A 20527-nucleotide genomic window follows, 5' to 3' on the forward strand; every position below is an offset into this window, starting at 1 on the left:
TATGGAGTGGAATAAGCTGGATCCAGAAAAATACTGCATGTTCTCCCTGAGATGTGGGGCCTGAAGCTTTTAAAATAAATCAGATTAGAAAGAAATGTCTGTGTGTCCCAGAATCACTGTAAACGGTTTTATAAAACTCCATTTGATACCTCTGTCAATCCAACGGTTAAGGAGTTATACTTCTATTGTTGAAGAGATCTGTGATTCTCTCATAATTTACTATATATATGATCATTTTCCTGTTCAGTTATTGTTTATAGCTATGGCTCATGCTCCCACTAAAGTCTTTGCTTTTTACTAAGTCTGAGCCTTTTACTGTGGCATGAATCTCGAGTACGTTATCTCAAAAGTTAAAAACAAAGAGGGGAGGAGAAAGAGGAGGAGGACGCGGGGGAGTGTCTGTGTTTTAAAGACTTGCGTTAAATATTAAGTAAAAATAATTTTTAAAAAGGTAAAATTAAAAAAATAATAAAACTCTCCTGGGTCGCCTTATTATTTCATCTTATCTTTACAGAGAATTAGTTTAGAAAGGCAACGTGGCCAAGGTCAGTTGCTGAGATGTGAGAGCCACTGCCTGTGGAAGTCCCTGCCCTGCGCTCATGACAGACCCATCAGAGCCCGCAGCCCCTTCTGGGGCTGTTCCTCTCAGATGTACTGGAAAGACCTCTTCCTTTAAAAACTCATTTTCGGACAGAGTCACTTTCGCTCATTTTTATTCAGTCTCTACCCTTTGCTTCATAAGAAAGTAGTTCAGGCAAGGAAAAATGCAAATGCAAACCAATGGCCATGCCTAGCCTGCGGGCACTTGGGCTTCTCTTGGCATAAGAGGCAAATTACACCAGGTTTCTCCTCCACAGAGCCCAGGCCGTTTGCACAGCCTGGGAACTCACCTGGCTTGGCCCTAGGGCAAAAGCAATTCCTTGGAGCCCTGCTGGAGGCCTGCCCAACCTGGGGCAGGAGGACCCCGGCTGTAAGCAGATCTGCCCCATAGCCTCAGAACTGCACTGCAACAGCAGCATAGAAGACGGGGTGCGCACCCAGCGGGCAGTAGCAGGCAGGCCCTGTCTCCGAGTGACAACATGACTTTTACTCCACTGCCCACTTTCTACTCTGCTCCCTGGGGTAGTCAAGACTGGCAGAAGTGGCTGCCATTACCCAGTACCCAGGAGGACAATTTCACAGGCAGCACAAGGGTCATCCATACAGAATGAGCCTCTCTGGCCATTTGCTCATGTGACAACAAAGCTCTGCTTTCAACCTTTAGGGCAAGATGCAAGATATAGTTGAATCAGGAAACCACACTGAAAAAATCAGAAAGGAGCCTCTCTGGCTACAGATCATCTCTGATGAAGCCAAGGGGACCCTGGGGGGGGTGGGGCAGCACCAAGAGGCTCCTGGGAAGGGTTCCCCAGGACTCACATGGCAAAGCATAGCTCCCTCCAGCTAGGAGCACCCAGTTATCTCTGGCTCCACCTTTTCCTGTCTTTTGTCAGCTGCCAGAAGAGAAAAACAAGCAACATAAACTAAGCAGCAATTTTGGCCTGGGTGTGGATTCTCTGAAGGCTTCCCTTGAAAGCAACCAGAGGAAACAAGAAACCGACGTGGGGGAAAAAACACTCAAGAAGATGACAGAGAAAAAAAATCCGTAAGAGTGGCCAAAAAAAATTTAAAAAGCATGACTGGAGAACTGGGGAGACCAAGGTGAGGGGCTTTAAGTAACCAGCTCAAAGACAAAGCTAGTTAATGTGCATCCAATGTTGCAGGTGTTTGGTGCAGCATCTAAGACACCACTTGGGATGCCCGCAGCTCGTATCAGAGGCTGAACTCAGTCCCGGCTCTGCTTCTGATGCAGCTGCCTGATGCACACTATGGGTAAAGCAGATAAGGCACAAATACTTGCCCTCTGCCATCCTTATGGGAAACAAAGACTGGGTTCCAGGCCCATGGCCCAGTCCTAGCTATAGTAGGCATCTAGTGGGTGAAACAGGGGGATGGCAAATCTGTCTCTTTCAAATAAAGTTTCTGAAACAATGTTGGAAATCTAGGTTGAAACTTTTGAGTTTGTCCAAATAACAAATAAAAATGTTAAGGACTCAAAGCAGCTATTGGCACACAGAGAATGGATGTCAGGTGTAAAAAGCTGTTCAGAAAAAGGCACAATGAAGCTGTGAATCAGTGATTCTATGAAGCAACGCAAAAAAAAAAAAAAAAAAAAAATGACTTCTCAGGGTGAGCCTCTGGGTCCTGGCAACATTCTAGCTCCTGTCCTGGATGGTGGTAACATGAGTGTTTGCTTTATGGTCATTCGCTATTCATTCTTAATGTATGACTTGCTTACTTCACATATAAAAGCCAAACTCAAAAACAAAATATCTCAAGGACTCAGAGCATTCCATCCAGAAGCATTAGCCTTTTAACAAAAGACTGGAGCCAGCACCAGGATAATTTAGGTAAGAGAAAGCGAACACAGTTGTTTCAGTGAAAGGCACTCATTCCCAGCCTAATTTTATGGTTTGCTTTGGTGTGGAGACACAGAAAGCCCAAAATCCATAAAATCAAACTCGCAAACTCTATCCGCCCAAGATGACAAACGCATCACACCTACCAACCAGAAGGTGTGTATAACTTGGTCAGTGCGCACACCTGCCCACCATTATTCACTGTTTACAGAGTACTCTCGCATTCCTGAGAGCCACACATTCTCCCCATTTCATAGACTTTCAACAAAAGGCAGCTCTGGACAGGAGAAAGCTCACCCTGTGTACAGCTCAAGTAAAAAGCAAATACCAAAGCAGCACCAGATCCCGGAGGGCCACGCCCTGGGTCCCTATAGGACAAGGATCTTCCCATTCTCAAGAGGTGAACAGTCTCACACTTTCTCCCACTTAAACTGAAGTAAAGAGACAAGAGGATTACGCTCAGCAAGACAATCTCACCTCCACTGAGTCAGTCACTTTCACTTTCCAACCAAAACACCTGCCAAGGGCATTTTGAAGATTAGGTGCACTCACAAGGCCATGAACACCTTGAGAAAAGTGCTGTGTCCTCTTGTCTTGCATATTAATCAACAGGTGCACATATCATAAATCAATAAACCAATATAGGAGGTACAAACCAATAAATTCACTGTGAGGGGTACTGTACCGCATTCCATCATTCTGGCACAGGGCCACTTACTGAAATTAACACTTCTAAAAGCAGCTACGATGATGGCAGTAACTGCCCCTTTAATAGCCTGCCAATACATTCTCCGCTACTGAAAAACAAGGTCCCAGGTCTCATATAAATCTTAGAAGTGGGGAGGGCTGACAGGTTAATTATAGACACAAAGAGCAGCGACAAATGGGCTCTATGAGGTAAGCGAGGCTAAATGTGCGGAGGTAATGCCCTCCCTGGACAGGCATTTATTTAATAAGCCAGCAGGGATTTATCCAGCATGGCCAGGAGTAGCTCTGAGCCAGCATCAGAAGGGGGAGTCCAGATTTGAGGAAGGCACTGTTCCTGGGCTTAAGGAATCTGGCTGGTGGCTGGGAAGACAGCATGCACCTTTGAGAATAATCAGACATGCTGGGCGGGAGGAGGTGGGCAGGTGGAAGACAGGGCCTTGCAGCCACGCTGACTGCTGCTTTGGGAAGGGAAAGGTCACTTCTCTTCCAGCCAGGCCCACCTGAAAGGAAGTGTAGGAGGCCTGTGACCAGCAGAGCAGCCCACATGAGGTTCCCAATTCCTCTCTCACGCCTCCCACCCAACTCTTCCAGCTGCTGGAAGTTAAAGGACCTACAGGATCTTCCCCCTCTCTCTACACTCACCCTGCCTTAGCCCCTACAAGAAAAAAAAAAAAAAGTTGTTAGGAAGGGGGAGACCAAGTTGAGGTCAACTTCAGCAGGCAGATGGGCCCAAGAATGGAACCGGCTGCCTATAGTCAACGTGTGGGGTGCTCTGGGTCCTCTCTTCTTTACCCCACTAGGTACAGACACCGAATGTGGCCCTTCTCGGTGGGGCAGCAATCATGGACTGGGGCCAGAACAGACAAGCCTGCGGCTCAGTGTTGAGTCTCTGCATTATTTGGGGGGTGATGAGGCTCTCCAGAAAGGAGGACTCTCCAAGAAGTTTTTAAGGGACATCACTCCGGCATCCGCTGTTGTGCAGAGACCCAGCAAAGCCAGTGCCTGACCATCGCGCCCAGGAGGAGAACAGAGACCAACAGGGTTACTCTGAGTTCGGTTATTTCCAAAATCCCACCTTTTCTCCGAATTCGCCTCGGTTTTTGCTTTGGGATTAATCTCATTTATCCCTTCCCCAATTCCACTCTCTTTCTGGAACTTTGCAGCGCTTCCAACATGTTCCCCTCCCTCTGCCCCATGAAGAACAGGGGAGAGAGGGGATATCTCCTAGCGCACGTTCCGCGAGGATCCTCCCCGCCCCGCCCCGCCCCGTCGTCCGCTGACAACCCGCGCCCCCACGCCGGACCCCGTTTCTGGGGCTTAGGAAGAAAACTGCTCGGTTCTTGCTGGCGGACACGGCTGCCGAGCCCGGCGTCTGCGAACCGTGGGCGGGGAACACTCAGTGCACGGCGCACCTGGGCGAGTTTTGCCGCGGCTCCAGCTGGCTCCATTACCGAGCCCGAGCCCGAGCCCGCGCCCGCGGGGCCTCCAGCACCTCAGGCCCCGTTTGGGGTGCACTTCCACCCTACCCAAGAGCGCCCTGCTCCCACGCGCGCCCCGGACATTTCTTACCCGGGAAATGGCGAGGGGCTGCTCGAAGTCCTTGCCGCCCACGAGGCGGAAGCCCCAGGGTCCCGGACCCTGGAGGACTATCTGCTGGGTACTCATGGCGTGGTAACGGCGGGCGGCGACCGTGGGGAACCGATGAGCAGGACGCGGCACGCTGGGCTCCCCTGGCAGCTGCCGGATAAAGGAGCGCGCGGCGGCGGCCCCGGGAGCCTGGGGCAGGCAGGAGCGGGGCGGGAGCGGGGCGGCTCCGCCCAGGCGCTGCGGCGCGCCCCGCCCGTCCCCCCGCCGGGCCTGCTGGCGCTCCCGGCCTCGTGAGCGGACAGAGGGTCACGGCCCGGGGCGCCCCCGCCCCTGCCAGAGCGCGGGTCCGCTGGGGGCACCCAGCTCTCACCAGCCCCGCGGCCGGCGGTAGGTGAGAAGGAAGCCTAGCCCGAAAGAGTCGGACGAAGCGAGCTCATGCTTGTTCCGCCGAGGTGAACGGTGCTGTGCGAAACCAACTTTCTGAGGTCAGCTCTGCGTTCACGATTGCTTTTTGTAATTGGCTATGATGGCTCTCAGGTGCTCCGGAGTGAGCTCACGAGCTGCAGTGCGGCGGCCGGCGCATTTAGTCCCATTTTACAGGTGAAGTAATTGAGAGCGCCCGAAGCCACACAGCTGACAACGCTGCACCTGGACGGCTGCCTGGACTCCCCTGTGCCGGAGAGAGACCATCCTGGTGTTAAAAACACCACCTCGCAGGACTGTAATTGCGCTCTAAGACCTTCCTAGAAACTTGTGCTCCAGGCTGAAGTTGGCTGTGGCTTCCGGACCTCCCCTCAGTCCAAACCTTAAGTAGGGGGGCAGGCTGAGGGCTAAGTGCGCGCTGGAAGAATCCGAACACCTGCGTTCCCACCTTGCCTGGAGTTTCCTAACTGCCTCCCAGCCTCGCCCTTGGCGCGCCCTCTCCACGACTGTCCCTGCATTTCTTAAAAACCCAAGTCCTTAAAGCGTCGAGAAGGCCAAGCTTAGGAGCGCTCCCGCTCTGACCTCATCTCTACTCCTCTCCAACCCTCCCTGCCACTTGGGCCTCCTTGCCCCGCCTCAGGCGGTCTGTCTGGAATGCCGTTCCCCAGACGTCTTTGTTCGCCTGTCACTTCTCAGCGAAGCCTTAACTGAATGCCGTTTAAGACGCTTTGTGCAGAATTCCCTGTTACTTTCCCCTGCCTGTTTTTCTCCTGTGTGTTTGATACCATGGGACATTCTATTTTACTTATTAGCGTATTCCGCCACCACCCCTAGCATTCCTCCCACGAGTGTGCCAGGCACACAGAACTCAACTGCCACCTTTAGGATGGCATCCTGACTCCAGACCCCAGTCTTTACTGTTTCCTTGGCATCCTCCTGCCCTGGCATCCAGGCCAGAGCACAGTGTTTGGCCCCTGCTCAGAGCTAGTGAAAGACACTGTATCCTGAGCCACCTCTGGAGGAGCCTGCGCCCAGAGCGTGCTTGTCTGCATGCCGCACAGCACAAATGCCACGTTGGAGAATAGCTTGCTTGCTTTTGGAAATCACAGTGAACTTGTGTCCTGTATGCAATTTACACCCTGATAGTTGTTCTTCAATCTAAGAAAAAGGAAAGGCGTTACAGCCAGTAACCACCTGCCTGTTGTAGCAACACCCAAAACACAACTCTGGTGAATATTCTGTTCATTAGAAAACATGTCTCAACTTCAAGGTCCCGGTGAATCCGGGGGAGTCCGGGGCATCCTAGGTGTGCCCCCAAGATGTGTAGCAGTCCTGAGGACTGTGTGTCCAGCTAGAAGAAAGTTGGAAAGCCGCAGCTTAGGTGTGAGGGCAGGACGGGGCTGGGGCTGCCCTTGACCGGCCCTGCGTGTCCTGCTGGTCTCTGGTGAGAGAGCAGCCTCAGGAGTGAGCTCCCAGACATCCCAGACAGCGACTTCTGTGGCTCTGTTGCTACATCATGATGCCGTCTGGCTCCTCATAGCAAAAGCTATAAAATAGTCAACTTTCAACCCAGCCGTCCCCTTTTTGGTGCTGGCCCAATGGACCTAATGTAAAAGGAGGGAAGGAAACCTACTGTTATACAGACATTTACAGCAGAATTATTTATACGAACAAAACACTGAATACAGCCAATAACCGGAAAATGGCTAAATACGGTCTGGCCTGAGCAGGGGACGCATGCTGCAGGGGAGCAATAATCATAAAGAGGCAGAGGCATGTTTTCAAAATACATAAAAATAACAGAACTAAAGTATTGTATTTAAAAATAAAAGCTGCATCCTTCAATTTTTTAAAAAGTGAAAGTACTAAGTACTAAGTATTAGGTCGCAGAGTTGGGGACAATTGTTAAAATGGTGTTCTCTAATCATGATGTAAGATTTTCAGAATAAAAATAATGGCCTCTGCTCCTTGGAGGGAGAATAAACACTCATCTTTCAAAGGATGAGAACCTCATTATCTGCCTCCCCGCCGCTCCTCCAGCGCTGAGCTGGGGCCACGGCAGACACCAGGACAAAACGGCCTCTGAGGGTGGTACCCGGGGCAACCCAGTGCCCCAGCATCACTTACTTATCCACACCCGCCAGTTCCCTCAGACCCTCCACTCCTGCCCAATCCTAGCTGAGCGACCTGAAGCAACCTCTCTGAGCTCCAGTTCATCTAAGTCATTATTATTGTAATACATTCCATAAAAGTTTGTTGACCTAAACAACCTCCATCAGACATCTGGGTAATTAGGGGTAGGGATGGGTGGAGAATTCCAAAGAAAAGGAAGCAAAGTCCTGCAGGAAAAAGGCCACAGCCAGTGGGGAAGGTCTCAGGGCACTGGGTGTCTCCAGCTCCTGGTGGAGCTTCACAGCGCAGCTGATGCCTGAGTTTGCGCACACTGGTCTTTGCAAAACTGGCTGCTGGGCGTGCTGCAGCCAGGACTGCCAGGTCCACAGCAGGGAGGGGTGGCTTCCTGGGACAGCCCCACTTCTTAGACAGTGGGCCTAGGGGCATGCTAGGCTTCACAAGTGGCCTCCTTCACTCTCCAGGACAAGCCCTGGACTTGCCCAGGTGTCTTAGCCAGGCCACACTGTGTGTGACCCCGCTTGTGGGACTGAGTGCTTGCTTCTTGCTGGGGCAGATACAGGCGTATGTGAGTCGGGGCTCCGTGCCCACCCTGGGATCTTCATAAGGTGTGGTTCTAAGGGGCCGGCCAGCCATGGAACTGTTGGGAGCCCTGGAGTGGCAGCTGCCAGGTGTGAGCGTGCCTGATTTCCAAGTGCAACTGCCTGCCCTGGCGACCATGATCAAATAACATCCCAGCGACTTGCTTCCCTTTTCTCTAACAAGAACAGAAACCCAAGCTCTGAGTCTCCCAAAACAAAGACGTCCTTGCACCCTCCTCACCTCACCGTACCCCACCCACCACAAACACTCGGTCGCGCCAGTGTCAAATCAGCTCCCAGACAAGGCGGTGCGTTGTTTACGAAGAGACCCCGCGCGCCCCCGACCTGGGAGTGTTTCAGGACCCAAAGCTGCGCGACCGGCGCGGAGAGCGCCCCTCGGTGCGCAGACGACTGGCGGTGGAACTGGATTCCCAGTTCTGTCTCTACTGCTTCCTGCTCCAGCCCTGGAGAATCACTGAAGTGGCCGCTAGGGATTGGACGCCTCTTGGCTTCCAGTCGCACAGAGCATGCTCCTTGGGCATCTGGCCATGGAGGCCACCTGGGCTCCAGACCTGGCCGGGTGTTCCTGGGAGCTGCCCAGGACGGGAGCAGCCCGGCTGCTGTGGTAGATCAAAGGCTGGCCCTGAGCCTAGTGGCTGGCGAGCACCGACACTACAATAATGTCTCCCACCTGTCTTCTGGCGCCCATCCCACCTGGACAGGTAGCATTGGTATTCTCAAATATTAAGATCTGCCTGACTCCTCTCTCATTGCTCAAGTATCCTTGAATACTGAATGGGGAGGAAGAAATTCCAAGACAGATTATACATATGGTGGTGACTCATATGAAATGTATTTAAGACAAAAAAAACCAACATAATGTAATAATGTTCACAATACATTAAGTTGAAAAAATGTAATATTAGCTAAGGGAATCTGGATTTAAAGGGCCAGTCAATGTGTCATGCGTTTCTGCTTCTGAGTTTCCTCAGATTTCAACTTAGCCTCATCTAAATTCTGAGTTTCAGACTTTAGCTTACAAGAGAACAAAAGTGGCTTGGGGGGAGGGAGCAGGATTACCAGCCCAATAACCAAATAGGGTGTGTGTCAGACAATGTGGCAGGTGCATTTCATCTGTGGCTACATTTCATGGAGTCAAGAGCCCAGGGAAATGTCATTCTGTCCCTTCCACAAAGAAGAACAAGTCACTGAGGTCCTGCCCAGATCCACCTTTGGGAAGAACTTGCCCCAGTTGCTAGAAGGCAGACAGCTGTTGGTGCATAGCCCCTGTAGGGACTGCCCTGCCCCCTACCCGCACACCTTCCCCAGCTGCCTGTGCGGGCTGATGGCAAGGCTGTCTGTCTGGGTCCAATAAAGAACAATTCCGATGGGATGTTTTGGCTCCAGGGCTGCTTGTGGTCTAGGGAGGCGGCCGCAACTACAAGGTGACTCTTCCTCCTCTGCCCAATCCAACCCTCCTCCCCAACTCCCTCCCGCTCTTTAATAAACATCCTGCACCCTCAACCGTCTGTGGGCCAGCAGGATGAAGAGAATGCCCTAGAATCATTCTGCAACAAAAGAGCAGAAGACCATGCAGGTCTACAATCCACAGAGGTCCGGAGGTTCACATGGATTTTTCACTACCCAAGTGTCAGTAGCTCATCTAGTGTAGCTCCTTTAGGGCTGGCCTTTTGAACCTCCTCCTTGGGGGAGGTGTAATTTGAGAGAAACTTTTGAAGTGACCAAGTGCAGAGGCAGAACAGCCACACAGGGCAACAGAGACAGAATGAACAAGACAGGACGGACCGGGGATGGTGGAAGAATGGCATCACTGGATGATGGACAGGTTGGAAATGCAGAGAGGGACCTGCATTCCAGCCCTCTGACATGGTGTGCAGGGGGCAGGCCTCAGCCTTCCTTTAGCCCCATCTCATTCTACCCATCCTCCCTCTCTCCCTGGGACTCCATCCTCCCCCAGCAAATCCATTTCCTCTCAGGGCTGGCCTGTGCTGCTGCCATGGTCTGGCGAGAGCTGATACTAAGGCCAACTATTTATAGCATTGGAGGACAGACAGAGTGACAGGCCAGTTTCCATGACGCCAGGGCCCCTAGAGGGTGGCTTCCTCTTGGCTGGTCCACCTAACTGTTATCTCCTACATTCTTCTCCCAAGTGGTCATCCTCTGGTAGCAGCAGGGCTGCTGCTGGGTGAGGAGCAGCACCAGAACTCAGCTTGGAGCAACAATGACTCCAGGTATCACCTCTGATCCCTCTGTCCTCTATCCCCATGGTAGGCATAATCCCATCCTAAGGGCAGAACTCTACTGATTTCACCTCCCAACCCTACCCCTAGCCTCACCTTGCAAGTTAGGAGTCAACACAGGAATATGGCAGTGACACAGACGGGCTTTCTGCCTTGTTCTGTTTGTGCTTTTTCAGCACACCTGAGACTAGGGAATCTATAAGGAGCAGAAATGTGTTTCTTCACAGCTCTAGTGGCAGGGAAGGCCAAGGCTGACTGTAGGTCTGGGGAGGGCAGCTCTCTGCCTCAGGATGGCTGTGTCCCCCAGGTTGGAGGAACAGTGTTCTCTCCTGGCCGGAGGAGAAGAGAACCAAACTGCATGGGAAGTCTCCTTCTTACAAAGGTCTTGCTCCCAGGCCCTCGGGAGGAGCCTGCTGGCCTCAAAACCCCTTATAGCCTCACCTCTCACTCCCATCACATTGGCTTGAGGGGACACACTAAAACCCCAGCATAGACCACAGCATGATACATAGAAAAATTCAAGGATACCTTACTTACTAGATCAAAATGAACATCACCGGTGAGTGGCAAACAAACCTGTGTGACTTAAGTGGGATACTCAGAGAAAGACAATTCACGTGGAACATTCCTGTCAGGGACACATAACGTAAATCCAAGCACAAGGAAACATCAAATAATTGCCTATTTAAGGAAGGAAAAAAAATAAAGAAAAAGCTGTATGGACAGAGGAGGTCATATGCTTCTAAAAGGCAAAGTTTTGAGAACAAGAAAGGCTGTGAAAATGTTTTAGATGAAAGGAAAATAAAATGGCAGATAACATAAATTAATTTGTGATGTTCAATTTATATACTGGAAGGAAAAAATACTATAAAATACATTATTAGGTGAACAAAGTTGGGTATAACCAATAAAGACATGTATCAATGTTAAACTTACCAAAAATCTGTTATATAGGTGGATATCTTCAATCCTTAGGAAATACACATTGGAGTGTTTAGGGCCATATGTCTGCGACTTATTCTCAAGTGGTTCAGAAAACAGGTTACTTGTACAGTGTGGTGGCAAGGGAGTAGAGGTAGGACACAAACGAAGCAAGTGGGATAAACTGTCAAGGACAAATGGGTACATCTGCATAAAGGACACACAACACTGTGCTTATTCCTACAACTTTCCCGCAATTAAAAAAATATATTACTAAAAATGTTTTTAAAAAAAAATATGGTACAATAGATGGTGTCATGTTCTTTGGTGAAAAACAAAGATGGTAAACATCAATCAGAGTGGTAAGGGACCTTCCCAAGAGTGATGAGGTTTGCACAGGCCCACGAGTCTCCAGCCATACCACCCTGAACATGCCCGATCGCGTCTGGATAGGCCCATGAGCCAGTTATGCAGACATCTGGGGAAGAGCATGCCAGGTAGGGAAAACAGCAAGTTCAAGGACAGAAGTCAACCATGCTCAGGGGCAAACAGACCAGTGAGGCTGGAGCTGAGTCAGTGAGGGAAGAGGAGGCGATACGGTCAGAGAACAGTGAGCCTGACCGGGCAGTGGCTCGTGCAGCACCTGAGAATCCACTAGGAGAAACAGGGAAGGTCGGGGGGGGGGCTATGCACAGATGAGCACTGTCTACTTTCTGTTTTCAACATGGATTGCTTGATGAAACCAACAAGAGGCAGTAGCAGGGAAGCAGTCCGTGGACTGTTGTAATAACCCAGGTAGATGATAATGGTTGGCTTGGACCAGAGAGGGAGCAGAGAAGCCCAGGCGCCGTGCTGGGCTCAGTGTCTTAAAGCATTGGCTAACGGTGTCAGGGGTCGCTCAAGAGCCTTTCGTTGCACTGCAGCTACTACACGGAAACACCCTAGACTGAAAAGAGGAAGCCTATAGGGGAAGAAGCTCTGGAGGTGTATGTATGCCGAGAAATTTAGTTCTGGAGACATTTAAGTTCCACACAGCCATTAGAAATCGCAGTGGAGATGAGGGCAAGCAGTTTTTTGAGCATGGTGTGGATTCCAGACCAGAAATGAACATTATCAGGGGATATTCAAACACATGGGAATGGGAGAGGTGCGGTCCTGTAATGACTGGTTTAAAAATGAGGAGGAGCCAGTGAGGTATAGGAAGAGAACCAGGACAGATGGCAACCTGGAAACCAAGCGTAGGAAGTGTGTGTGTGTGTTTTAAGATTTATTTATTTTATTTATTTATTTTTTTAAAGATTTATTTTATTTTTATTACAAAGTCAGATGTACTGAGAGGAGGAGAGATAGAGAGGAAGTGGAGCTGCCGGGATTAGAACCAGCGGCCATATGGGATCAAGGCGAGGACCTTAGCCACTAGGCCACGCTGCCGAGCCCAAGATTTATTTATTTTTAAAGATACATTCATTTTCATTGGAAAGTCAGATATACAGAGAGGAAGAGAGGAAGATCATCTGTCCGCTGATTCACTCCCCAAGTGGCTATAATAGCCAGAGCTGTGCCAAACCAAAGCCAGGAGCCAGGAGCCTCTTCTGCATTTTCCACATGGTTGCAGGGCCCCAAGGCATTGGGCCGTCCTCAACTGCTTTCCCTGACCACAAACAGGGAGCTGGATGGGAAGTGGTGTTACAGGGACACAAACCAGAGCCTCTATGAGATCCCGGCATGTGCATGGCGAGGACTTCATCCACTAGGCCACTGTGCCACGCCCAGGCAGGAAGTGTTACAAAGCAGGACTACCAATCAAGCTTGCTAAATGCTGCAGAAAAGGCAAGAGATTTGAGAATCCAACCACGGGATTTAGTGCCACCAAGGTCACTGAGAGTCCTGAAGAGGCAGTTTTGGGAATGCTGAGGAGGGCTCTGCATTCCAATCAACCTGTCTGCAACGGGTCCAAAAGGAAATGAAAGGAGCTGCAGGTGCAAGTAGAGGATGCTTCTCTGTGAAACGAAGCAGCAGCTGGTGACTTTTCTCTGATGGGAAAAGCAGGCTCTCTCCGCGGGTCATGGAAGGTTGCTGTCCTGGTACAGAGGCCATTTCATTGTTTCCAGGTAAACAGACCCTATTGTTAGCTTCCCTCTCTGGCCTTACCCTGCTCTGGGGTGACCCTTCCGTGCGTGCCTCCTGAATGAAGGCCTGAACTTTGCATCCATCATGTGCCTATGTAGCTGTTCTTCAGAGTTCTGTGCTCTTCCTGGTCCTGGGTTCCTCTCTCCCTGTATCATCTGGCCTTATCCCCCTAAGATTCCCTAAAATTGCCCTTCTGCTCCAAATCTACTGCTCTGACACAGCCCTGTTTTCTCACACCTCTATCAAGTGTTAAGTTTGTTGTTGTTGTTTTCAAGCTATTCATTTGAAAGGCAGAGGAGAGAGAGGGAGGATTAACCATCTGCCAGTTGACTCCCCAGAGATCACCAAAAGACAGGACAGGGCCAGGCTGAAGCCCAGAGCCAGGATCTCCATGCAGGCCCTCAAATGGGTGGCAGTGATGTGGGAAAAATGGGATTCAATTTTAATCCCAATCTTTGCCTTCTACTTAAACAGCATTTTACGCACAGGTACATATGGTGCACAAAATGAGAAAGTTTACTTAAAAGGTAAGAAAGCAAACACAGAGAGAGAGAGAGGAGGACAGCAGAAGGATAGAAAGTAGGGAGGGTCTCAAAGCTTTGGGCCATCCTCAACTGCTTTCCCAGGCTTCAAGCACAGAGCTGGCTGTGAAGTGGGCCACCGGGATTAGAACCGGAATCAGCAGATGGAAGATCTTCCTCTCTGTCCCTCCTGCTCTCTGTATATCTGGCCAATAAAAATAAAATGTTAAAAAAAAATTATTTAAAAAAAAAAACCAAAAGTAGGGAGGTGAGATACCCTCAGCACCTTCTTATGCTACTGTATGACAGAGAACAAACACTCCCAGGACCCCATTTCACTAGAAAACTTGGTCACCTGGGAAGTTTATGACACCTCAATAAAATTGCACTTAATATACATATTTACATAACAACTCTTCCCCAGGTCCCTAATGGAAGCATCTTGGGAAAAGAGGTGCTTTGACAGATAGGATAGAATTACATGAGGCTGGGCCTTATGGTTTGAGATCTCCAGCTCAACCAGCTACTTTAGCCCATGTCAGCAGGGATCCAAGTGCTTGGGTCATCTGCCTTCCAGGTACATTGATAGTTGCTGGATTGGAAGTTGAACAACCAGGACTTATACTGGCATCCTGCTATAAAATGCCAGCACTGGAAGTGGTGCTGGCCCCTCCAGTGCCACTTCTTCCAATTGTCCTCGAGGCTTTAGCTAAGCATGCCTGAAACTGGCTTTACTACACGACAGATATTTCCATGCTCAACTGCACAATGCATCCAAACACCCCCACCCCATGACAAATGAAACAAAACAGCCACAATCATTTATTTGAAAGGTAGAGTTACACAATCTCCCAACTACTGGCTAACTCTCCAAATAGCCACAACAGCCAGGGCTGGGCCAGGTGCTTCATCCGCATCTCCTACAAAGGTGCAGGGACTCAAGGACTTGGGCCATCTTCTGCTGCTTTCTTGGGTATATTAGCAGGGAGCTGGATCAGAAGTGGAGCAGCCAGGACTCAAATTGGCATCCATGTAGGAATCCAGCTTTGCAGGTTGAGGCTTAACCCATTACACCACAATGTCAGCTTTCCTTCTTAAGTGTGGAAACACTTCTTTGTTCCCTTTCAGAAAACCCATATTCCTTGTGATGCTGTGCCCCCACGGTCTTTTGGCTCCCTCCACTGGGCAGCAGTCTTCCTCCACTGATTTCAACTCGCTATGTTAACTAGCAGTTTCAGCACATAGCTGCACTCAGCTACATCAGGACAGGATGCCAACGTTCCAGCTTGCAGTAACTCTCCCAAGTCAGTGGCCCATGGAGCTCTCATCTGTCCGGCTTCCTTCTGTTCCTACAGCAGTACACCTCCTCCCCACATCTTCTTCCCCATCCCACGAGGTTTTGGTGGAGCTGTTCATCATATGCCACCCCCTTTCACCCCAGCGGTTAGTCCAGAGAAAGGTAACAGTCAAGGTTGAGCCTGCTGGGGTCTGAAACTGTTTTCCAAGAAAGCCAAATAGGAGGGCCCCTTTGCCTCTGGCCTCAAATGCCTGCAGCCGGCCTTCCATTCCTCACTCAGAGGGTAAAAATGCAGCCACACAACCAGTAGAGCCAAAATTCAGACGAATAAGTGGAGGAAGTTTGAGTCTCTAGATTCACTCCTGCCCGAGTTTAGTGCCAGCTCTTCTTGGTGTGTCTCAACAAATGCCAGTAGCCTTAGATTTCTGCTACTTCATTACTGAAGCAGCCTTCTCACACAATTAGATCTTCCTGCCATGACTGTAGGGATCTGCCCCCTGAAAAACACATGTGCTAAGAGGACATAACAGAAGGCTGCGGCTGTAGCAGACCTTAGAGAACTGAGACTTGCCGGCCAAGGCAGATGAACCAAGCAGCACTGCACAGCAGCTGGTAAGCTTTAACTGGGAAGTGGGGAACACGCCGATGGTCTTGGAAGGAGTGTAAATTGAGACAAGGGGGAAAGGAAAATTTGCCAGTTTAACTGAAAGGTTCCTGCCCTTTGTGTCAATAATTTTACTCCAGGAAGCACTGTCTGTTGTGATTAAAAGCCCGCAATAATTTCAAATATTTGCATCAATAGGGAAGTGGTTAAATAAATGTTGGAAAAATGCCCAGGTCCTATTAAGTAAAAATGTCTTCAGCCTATGTAAGGCACTTACATAGAGTCCGTGTTTAGTGTAGGCATCACAGCAGGTTCAGAGACAGTTTTCTGCAGTTAACAGGCAACTTTCGTTTTCTGTTTGTAAGAGCACACCATAATTTGAAATTAGTTCTGTTCGCTATGACAGTTTACTCTTCTGTTGAATCAACAAAGAACGGAGGGGTGATGTTAGGCACTCGTCTTGGTACTGGGCATTCAACAACAACACAGAATCACTACAATTCACTACACTCACAGATCTTACAGGACGGACTATGAAGGCAAGTATCACATGGTGAAAAGTGTACGGTCACACTGAGAAGGGAGACAGGCTACTGACGGGAGGGTGGGGAATACAGGGCTCTAGGATACAGAGGGTGGTCAGAGAAAGCCTGAGAAGGCAACAAAGAGGCTCAAAGGATGGGAGAAGGCAAGCTTTGCTGTGCTTGGAGGACAGAAAGGGTTTTCAAGTCCTGAAGCCCTAAACAGGCCTGGACTCCGAGGCCACAGGGAAAATCAGGGGTGAGAAGGAACAAAATGAATGTAGCAGATGAGGTCATAATTAAAGGAGAGGGAGGAACAGCGTGCTCCCAGCTTGGATTTGAGGCCATCGTACCACCCTGCGTGAGATGGGTATGAAGATAGATGGAGGATGGAAGGCACACAAGACAGGATAGTCGCATCTGTAATTCAAGGTCCAAAGTTAAGACTGTTAGACCCCTGGAAAACAACCTCTACGCATCTGGGAGGCCGAAGCCTCCAGTCACTCCAGAGGCAGAACTGCAAAGCAGTGCTGGACAGAACGAAAGGAGAGTGGAGATTTGGGGTTTTCAGTTAGGGAATGGATACACGCCCCCTTCACAGCAGACCCAGATGGAGTGGTCAAGGGCACAGGATGCCAGGGAAGACTGGATGCTCTGGGGCCTCAACTCTTGTTTTGGAGGAAATAGAGGACACACTGCATTTTCAAGGGAAATTGTCAGCTAGAGCTAATTAGGATGAAAAAGACTAGGTGCTGAGTCAGTTCCTGTGTTCACACTTAGCAGTCCCTGTCAAGACCCACTACCATATTTTATGGGGTTTCATTTCTTGTTTCTGGAGACATATGAGCCTGGCTTGGAGTATCACAACAAATAACAGATTTCAGAAAGAATGGTGAGATGGCAAAACAGATGGACCACGGAGACATCAGTTAACTTTGAGAGGGCCAGGAAGTTAGGTTATTGAGCAAAAGAAGCTAAAATGTGATTCTGTCGTTGGCTAATGCCCAGAGCAGTCCCAGTCTTCACTGTGACTCATTTCAAGACCTTGAAAGCACCTGATGTTTTCCAAAGCTGTCTTTCAGGTTTTCAGTCACATTCCAGGCAGAGATGCAAGCCTGGGTCATGCTGGCCTGGTAGACAGCTGCAAGAGAGACACCTGTGCAGATGGGTCAAAAGGTATCCAACGGTCGCCTTTCACTTCATTTTTTTTTTTAAAGATTTATTTATTTTATTACAGTCAGATATACAGAGAGGAGGAGAGACAGAGAGGAAGATCTTCCGTCCGATGATTCACTCCCCAAGTGAGCCGCAACAGGCCGGTGCGCACCGATCCGAAGCCAGGAACCAGGAACCTCCTCCAGGTCTCCCACGCGGGTGCAGTGTCCCAAAGCTTTGGGCCGTCCTCAACTGCCTTCCCAGGCCACAAGCAGGGAGCTGGATGGGAAGTGGAGCGCCGGGACTAGAACCGGTGCCCATATGGGATCCCGGGGCTTTCAAGGCGAGGACTTAAGCCGCTAGGCCACACCGCCGGGCCCTTTCACTTCATTTTAACACTGGGATTTTCACCCATTGAGGAGCTTAAGCCTAATCACTGTGTGATGCAGCCCATGTTGACTCATGCTTCTGGATGGCACCTCTTGAATATATATACCCACCCATACAACGGTAGATAAAACCTTCCCCTCTTACAGACTCAATTCTCCCTCAAATAAAAGACATCCTTGCCCCTACTGGCTTTGGAAATCATTCCTGCAGCCTCCCTTCCTTGCTCTCTGCTGGTGAATTTCTTGCACGGTCCCTCCTTCTGGTGTGCTCTTTGGAACTCACCAGGAAGTGGGTCCCCTCTTTTGGACCTTGGTCTTCAAGGAGGGAGTGGCAGCCAGATTTGGAGTGATGAGGCATGGGGAGGAGAGGGTGACAAACCAAGGCAGTGAGCACCAGCCTCACGGGAGAAGACTGGCAAGGGAAGGCACATCGAATGGCAAGGACAAACATTTGCCACACAATTCAGCAGAGTTTATTAAATAGTATGTACAGCAAATGTCAGAATCCAACACATCTATTTATCAAATCAATCCACTGCAATAAGAAAAATAAATGAACGGAAAAAATTTGTGTCCGCATAGTACATGCTCTCAGTGTATAATTTAAATGGCAATAGTTTAAATTAATTGGTAATTAATGTCAGTTATCTTTCTTTCAGAATATAATCTTTCACAGTAACCTATTCTAGCGATAGAACTTAATACTACTGCAGATAAAAAAAAAAAAAAAAAGAAAAAAACAAACAGAAAACCAGAAAATTTAGAAAAGCCTTCTTGTAACTGCAAATACAGCTACTTTCGCTTCCCCAAAAGAATGCTTATTGTAAATTTTAACTTTACAATGGCTACTTTTGTGCTAAAAATTTGCAGGTGAGTTATTTTAATTCCTTCATTTAAATAAAAATGCAAAAAACTCTTCATGATTTCCTTTCTTGCCCCCTTCTGTTCAAATTTTTAAAATTATTTTTCTATACAAGGTAGGTACATGGGCTATACAAAGTTCAATATACATATTTACAGTCCCGTTTCTTAAAACACATGATTTTTTTTTTCTTTCACTGATCCCAGAGAGACTGCAAAAGATAAGTAATTTGGGGCTTGCCTTACCTGGAAGCATGGCTAATATATCAAAACATGTTGCAAGGCAGGCGCCAGTTAGTTGCACTTGCTATTATTAAACCTGTATAAACATTTCAGCATAAAAATAGGTACTTTTTAGTACTAAATGTCTGAAGACAAAGAGCAATTGGAAACCTCTGTTCCTTGTTTTGTCACACATAGGAAGCTGAAGTGACGCAAACTTAATGGAGGATTTTATTAAAGAAGGGCCAATCAGTGAGGCAGATCTAGACTTCTGAAGATATACAAATGCATGAGGCTGGCATCATATGCAAATGTGGCTTTACAAATTGGTTTCATTTTCTAGCTGTATTTAAAGAGGTGTTCAAAATTACCTACTTAACCAAGAAGCACCCCTCAAAAAACTGGTAAGGTTGTGTTATAAATGCTTTGCATGTACGAAGGGCCAGGAAACATTTGACGACGCAAGCATCAGGTTCCCAGATGCGTCAGAAAGGCCACTGTGCACGGCATAGGTGCACATGCATTTTACGTCCCCCTAGAAAGAGGAGTCACAAAACAGTGCTTCTGAGTGGTAGAATAGACCTTCCGAAGAGGCCTGTGTCACCGCATCCTACCCAGAGACTGCCCACACACATCCCCCCTCAGAGACACAACCTTTCCCCCTTGGGATTAAGGCTCTGCCCTGTCTCCAGGAAGAGGCAACACATTGTTTTTATCAGCCATTTGCACTTCAGTGTGAACCAATCAGTGGCCAGCAGAATTTGAAAGAAGGGTAAGGAGAAAGAAAGTGAGGTTACTGTGGCTACAGGGAAGGGGAGCGGCTGGGGTCCTAAAATGTGTATTTGAGACAGTGGCTAAGACAGGGGCACTGAACACAAAGTGTTCAGACTGTGGGACAGCAGTGCTGGGGCAATCCAGAACTACGTGTGCAGCTGATGCTTCTGGAACACATTCCCACCACCTAGAATGGCTACTTACTCGCTATGTCTCCATAGGGAGAATGCGAGTTTGGAGACTTTGAAAAAACTTTCAAGTACTTCCAACAACAAACTACTCTCAGACAAAGGTTCTTCCAGCATCCTAGTTATTCAGAGTGAACAAATGGAGACAGAAATACAACAAGGCTTTCAAGGATCCCTCCAGAGAAAATCCACCTCTTCTCTCTCACACCCTTCTGAGCACGTACCACGGTCCCTCTTGGTTCTGTTCTTCTTTATCTCTCTAATCACCCGACTTCTTGGTGGGCAAGGCGTGGAACGTTTCTCTCAGTGACTCACTAAGGGACCTAGCAGAGACTGATAAACATCTCACAGATGGTCAGAGCTGCAACTAAGATCCCCAGGTGTCACAAGGGCCTCTTTCCTGGGACCCAGCTCCCACGGCAAACAGAGCAGAATTCCTGCTTCACACCCAGGGCCACTGTAACAATGCCTGCGCTCCTGAAAGAAGCCACACTAGGGTGCCTTGACTCACAACCCTGAACATTGCACTGGAGTTGTCTCTGAATTCCTATGGGAGGTGGGGCGGATGGTAAACCAGAGATGTGGCAAGTGCTCTGTCATCCTGGAGCATGTCTTGTTCACAAGTGTGCTATGCAGCCAGAGTACATGTGTACATTAAATGAATCGCTGAACCTCACTCTGGATTTTTTAGAACAATGGGCCTCCCAATCCCAAATGGTCTCAGCCAGAAAAGAAGTGGTGCTTTGATGAGCACAGCCATACTATCTGGAAGGCCACTGTTTCGAGAAACCCTCA

At 49.0% G+C, this 20527-nt stretch overlaps 1 protein-coding gene across 1 annotated transcript in view; it reads right to left on the bottom strand.

Moving 5' to 3' along the window:
• Positions 1-4978, bottom strand: part of PDLIM1 (PDZ and LIM domain 1) — a 47527-nt gene extending 42549 nt beyond the window's left edge. The window contains exon 1 of the mRNA XM_058671041.1: positions 4737-4978. Coding sequence (XP_058527024.1) covers positions 4737-4832 — 96 coding nt within the window. The 5' untranslated portion in view covers positions 4833-4978. The remainder of the gene's footprint in view (positions 1-4736) is intronic.
• Between the last annotated feature and the right edge of the window lie 15549 nt (positions 4979-20527).

This window comes from Ochotona princeps, chromosome 13 (assembly GCF_030435755.1).
Source record: "Ochotona princeps isolate mOchPri1 chromosome 13, mOchPri1.hap1, whole genome shotgun sequence".
Classification (NCBI taxonomy): domain Eukaryota; kingdom Metazoa; phylum Chordata; class Mammalia; order Lagomorpha; family Ochotonidae; genus Ochotona; species Ochotona princeps.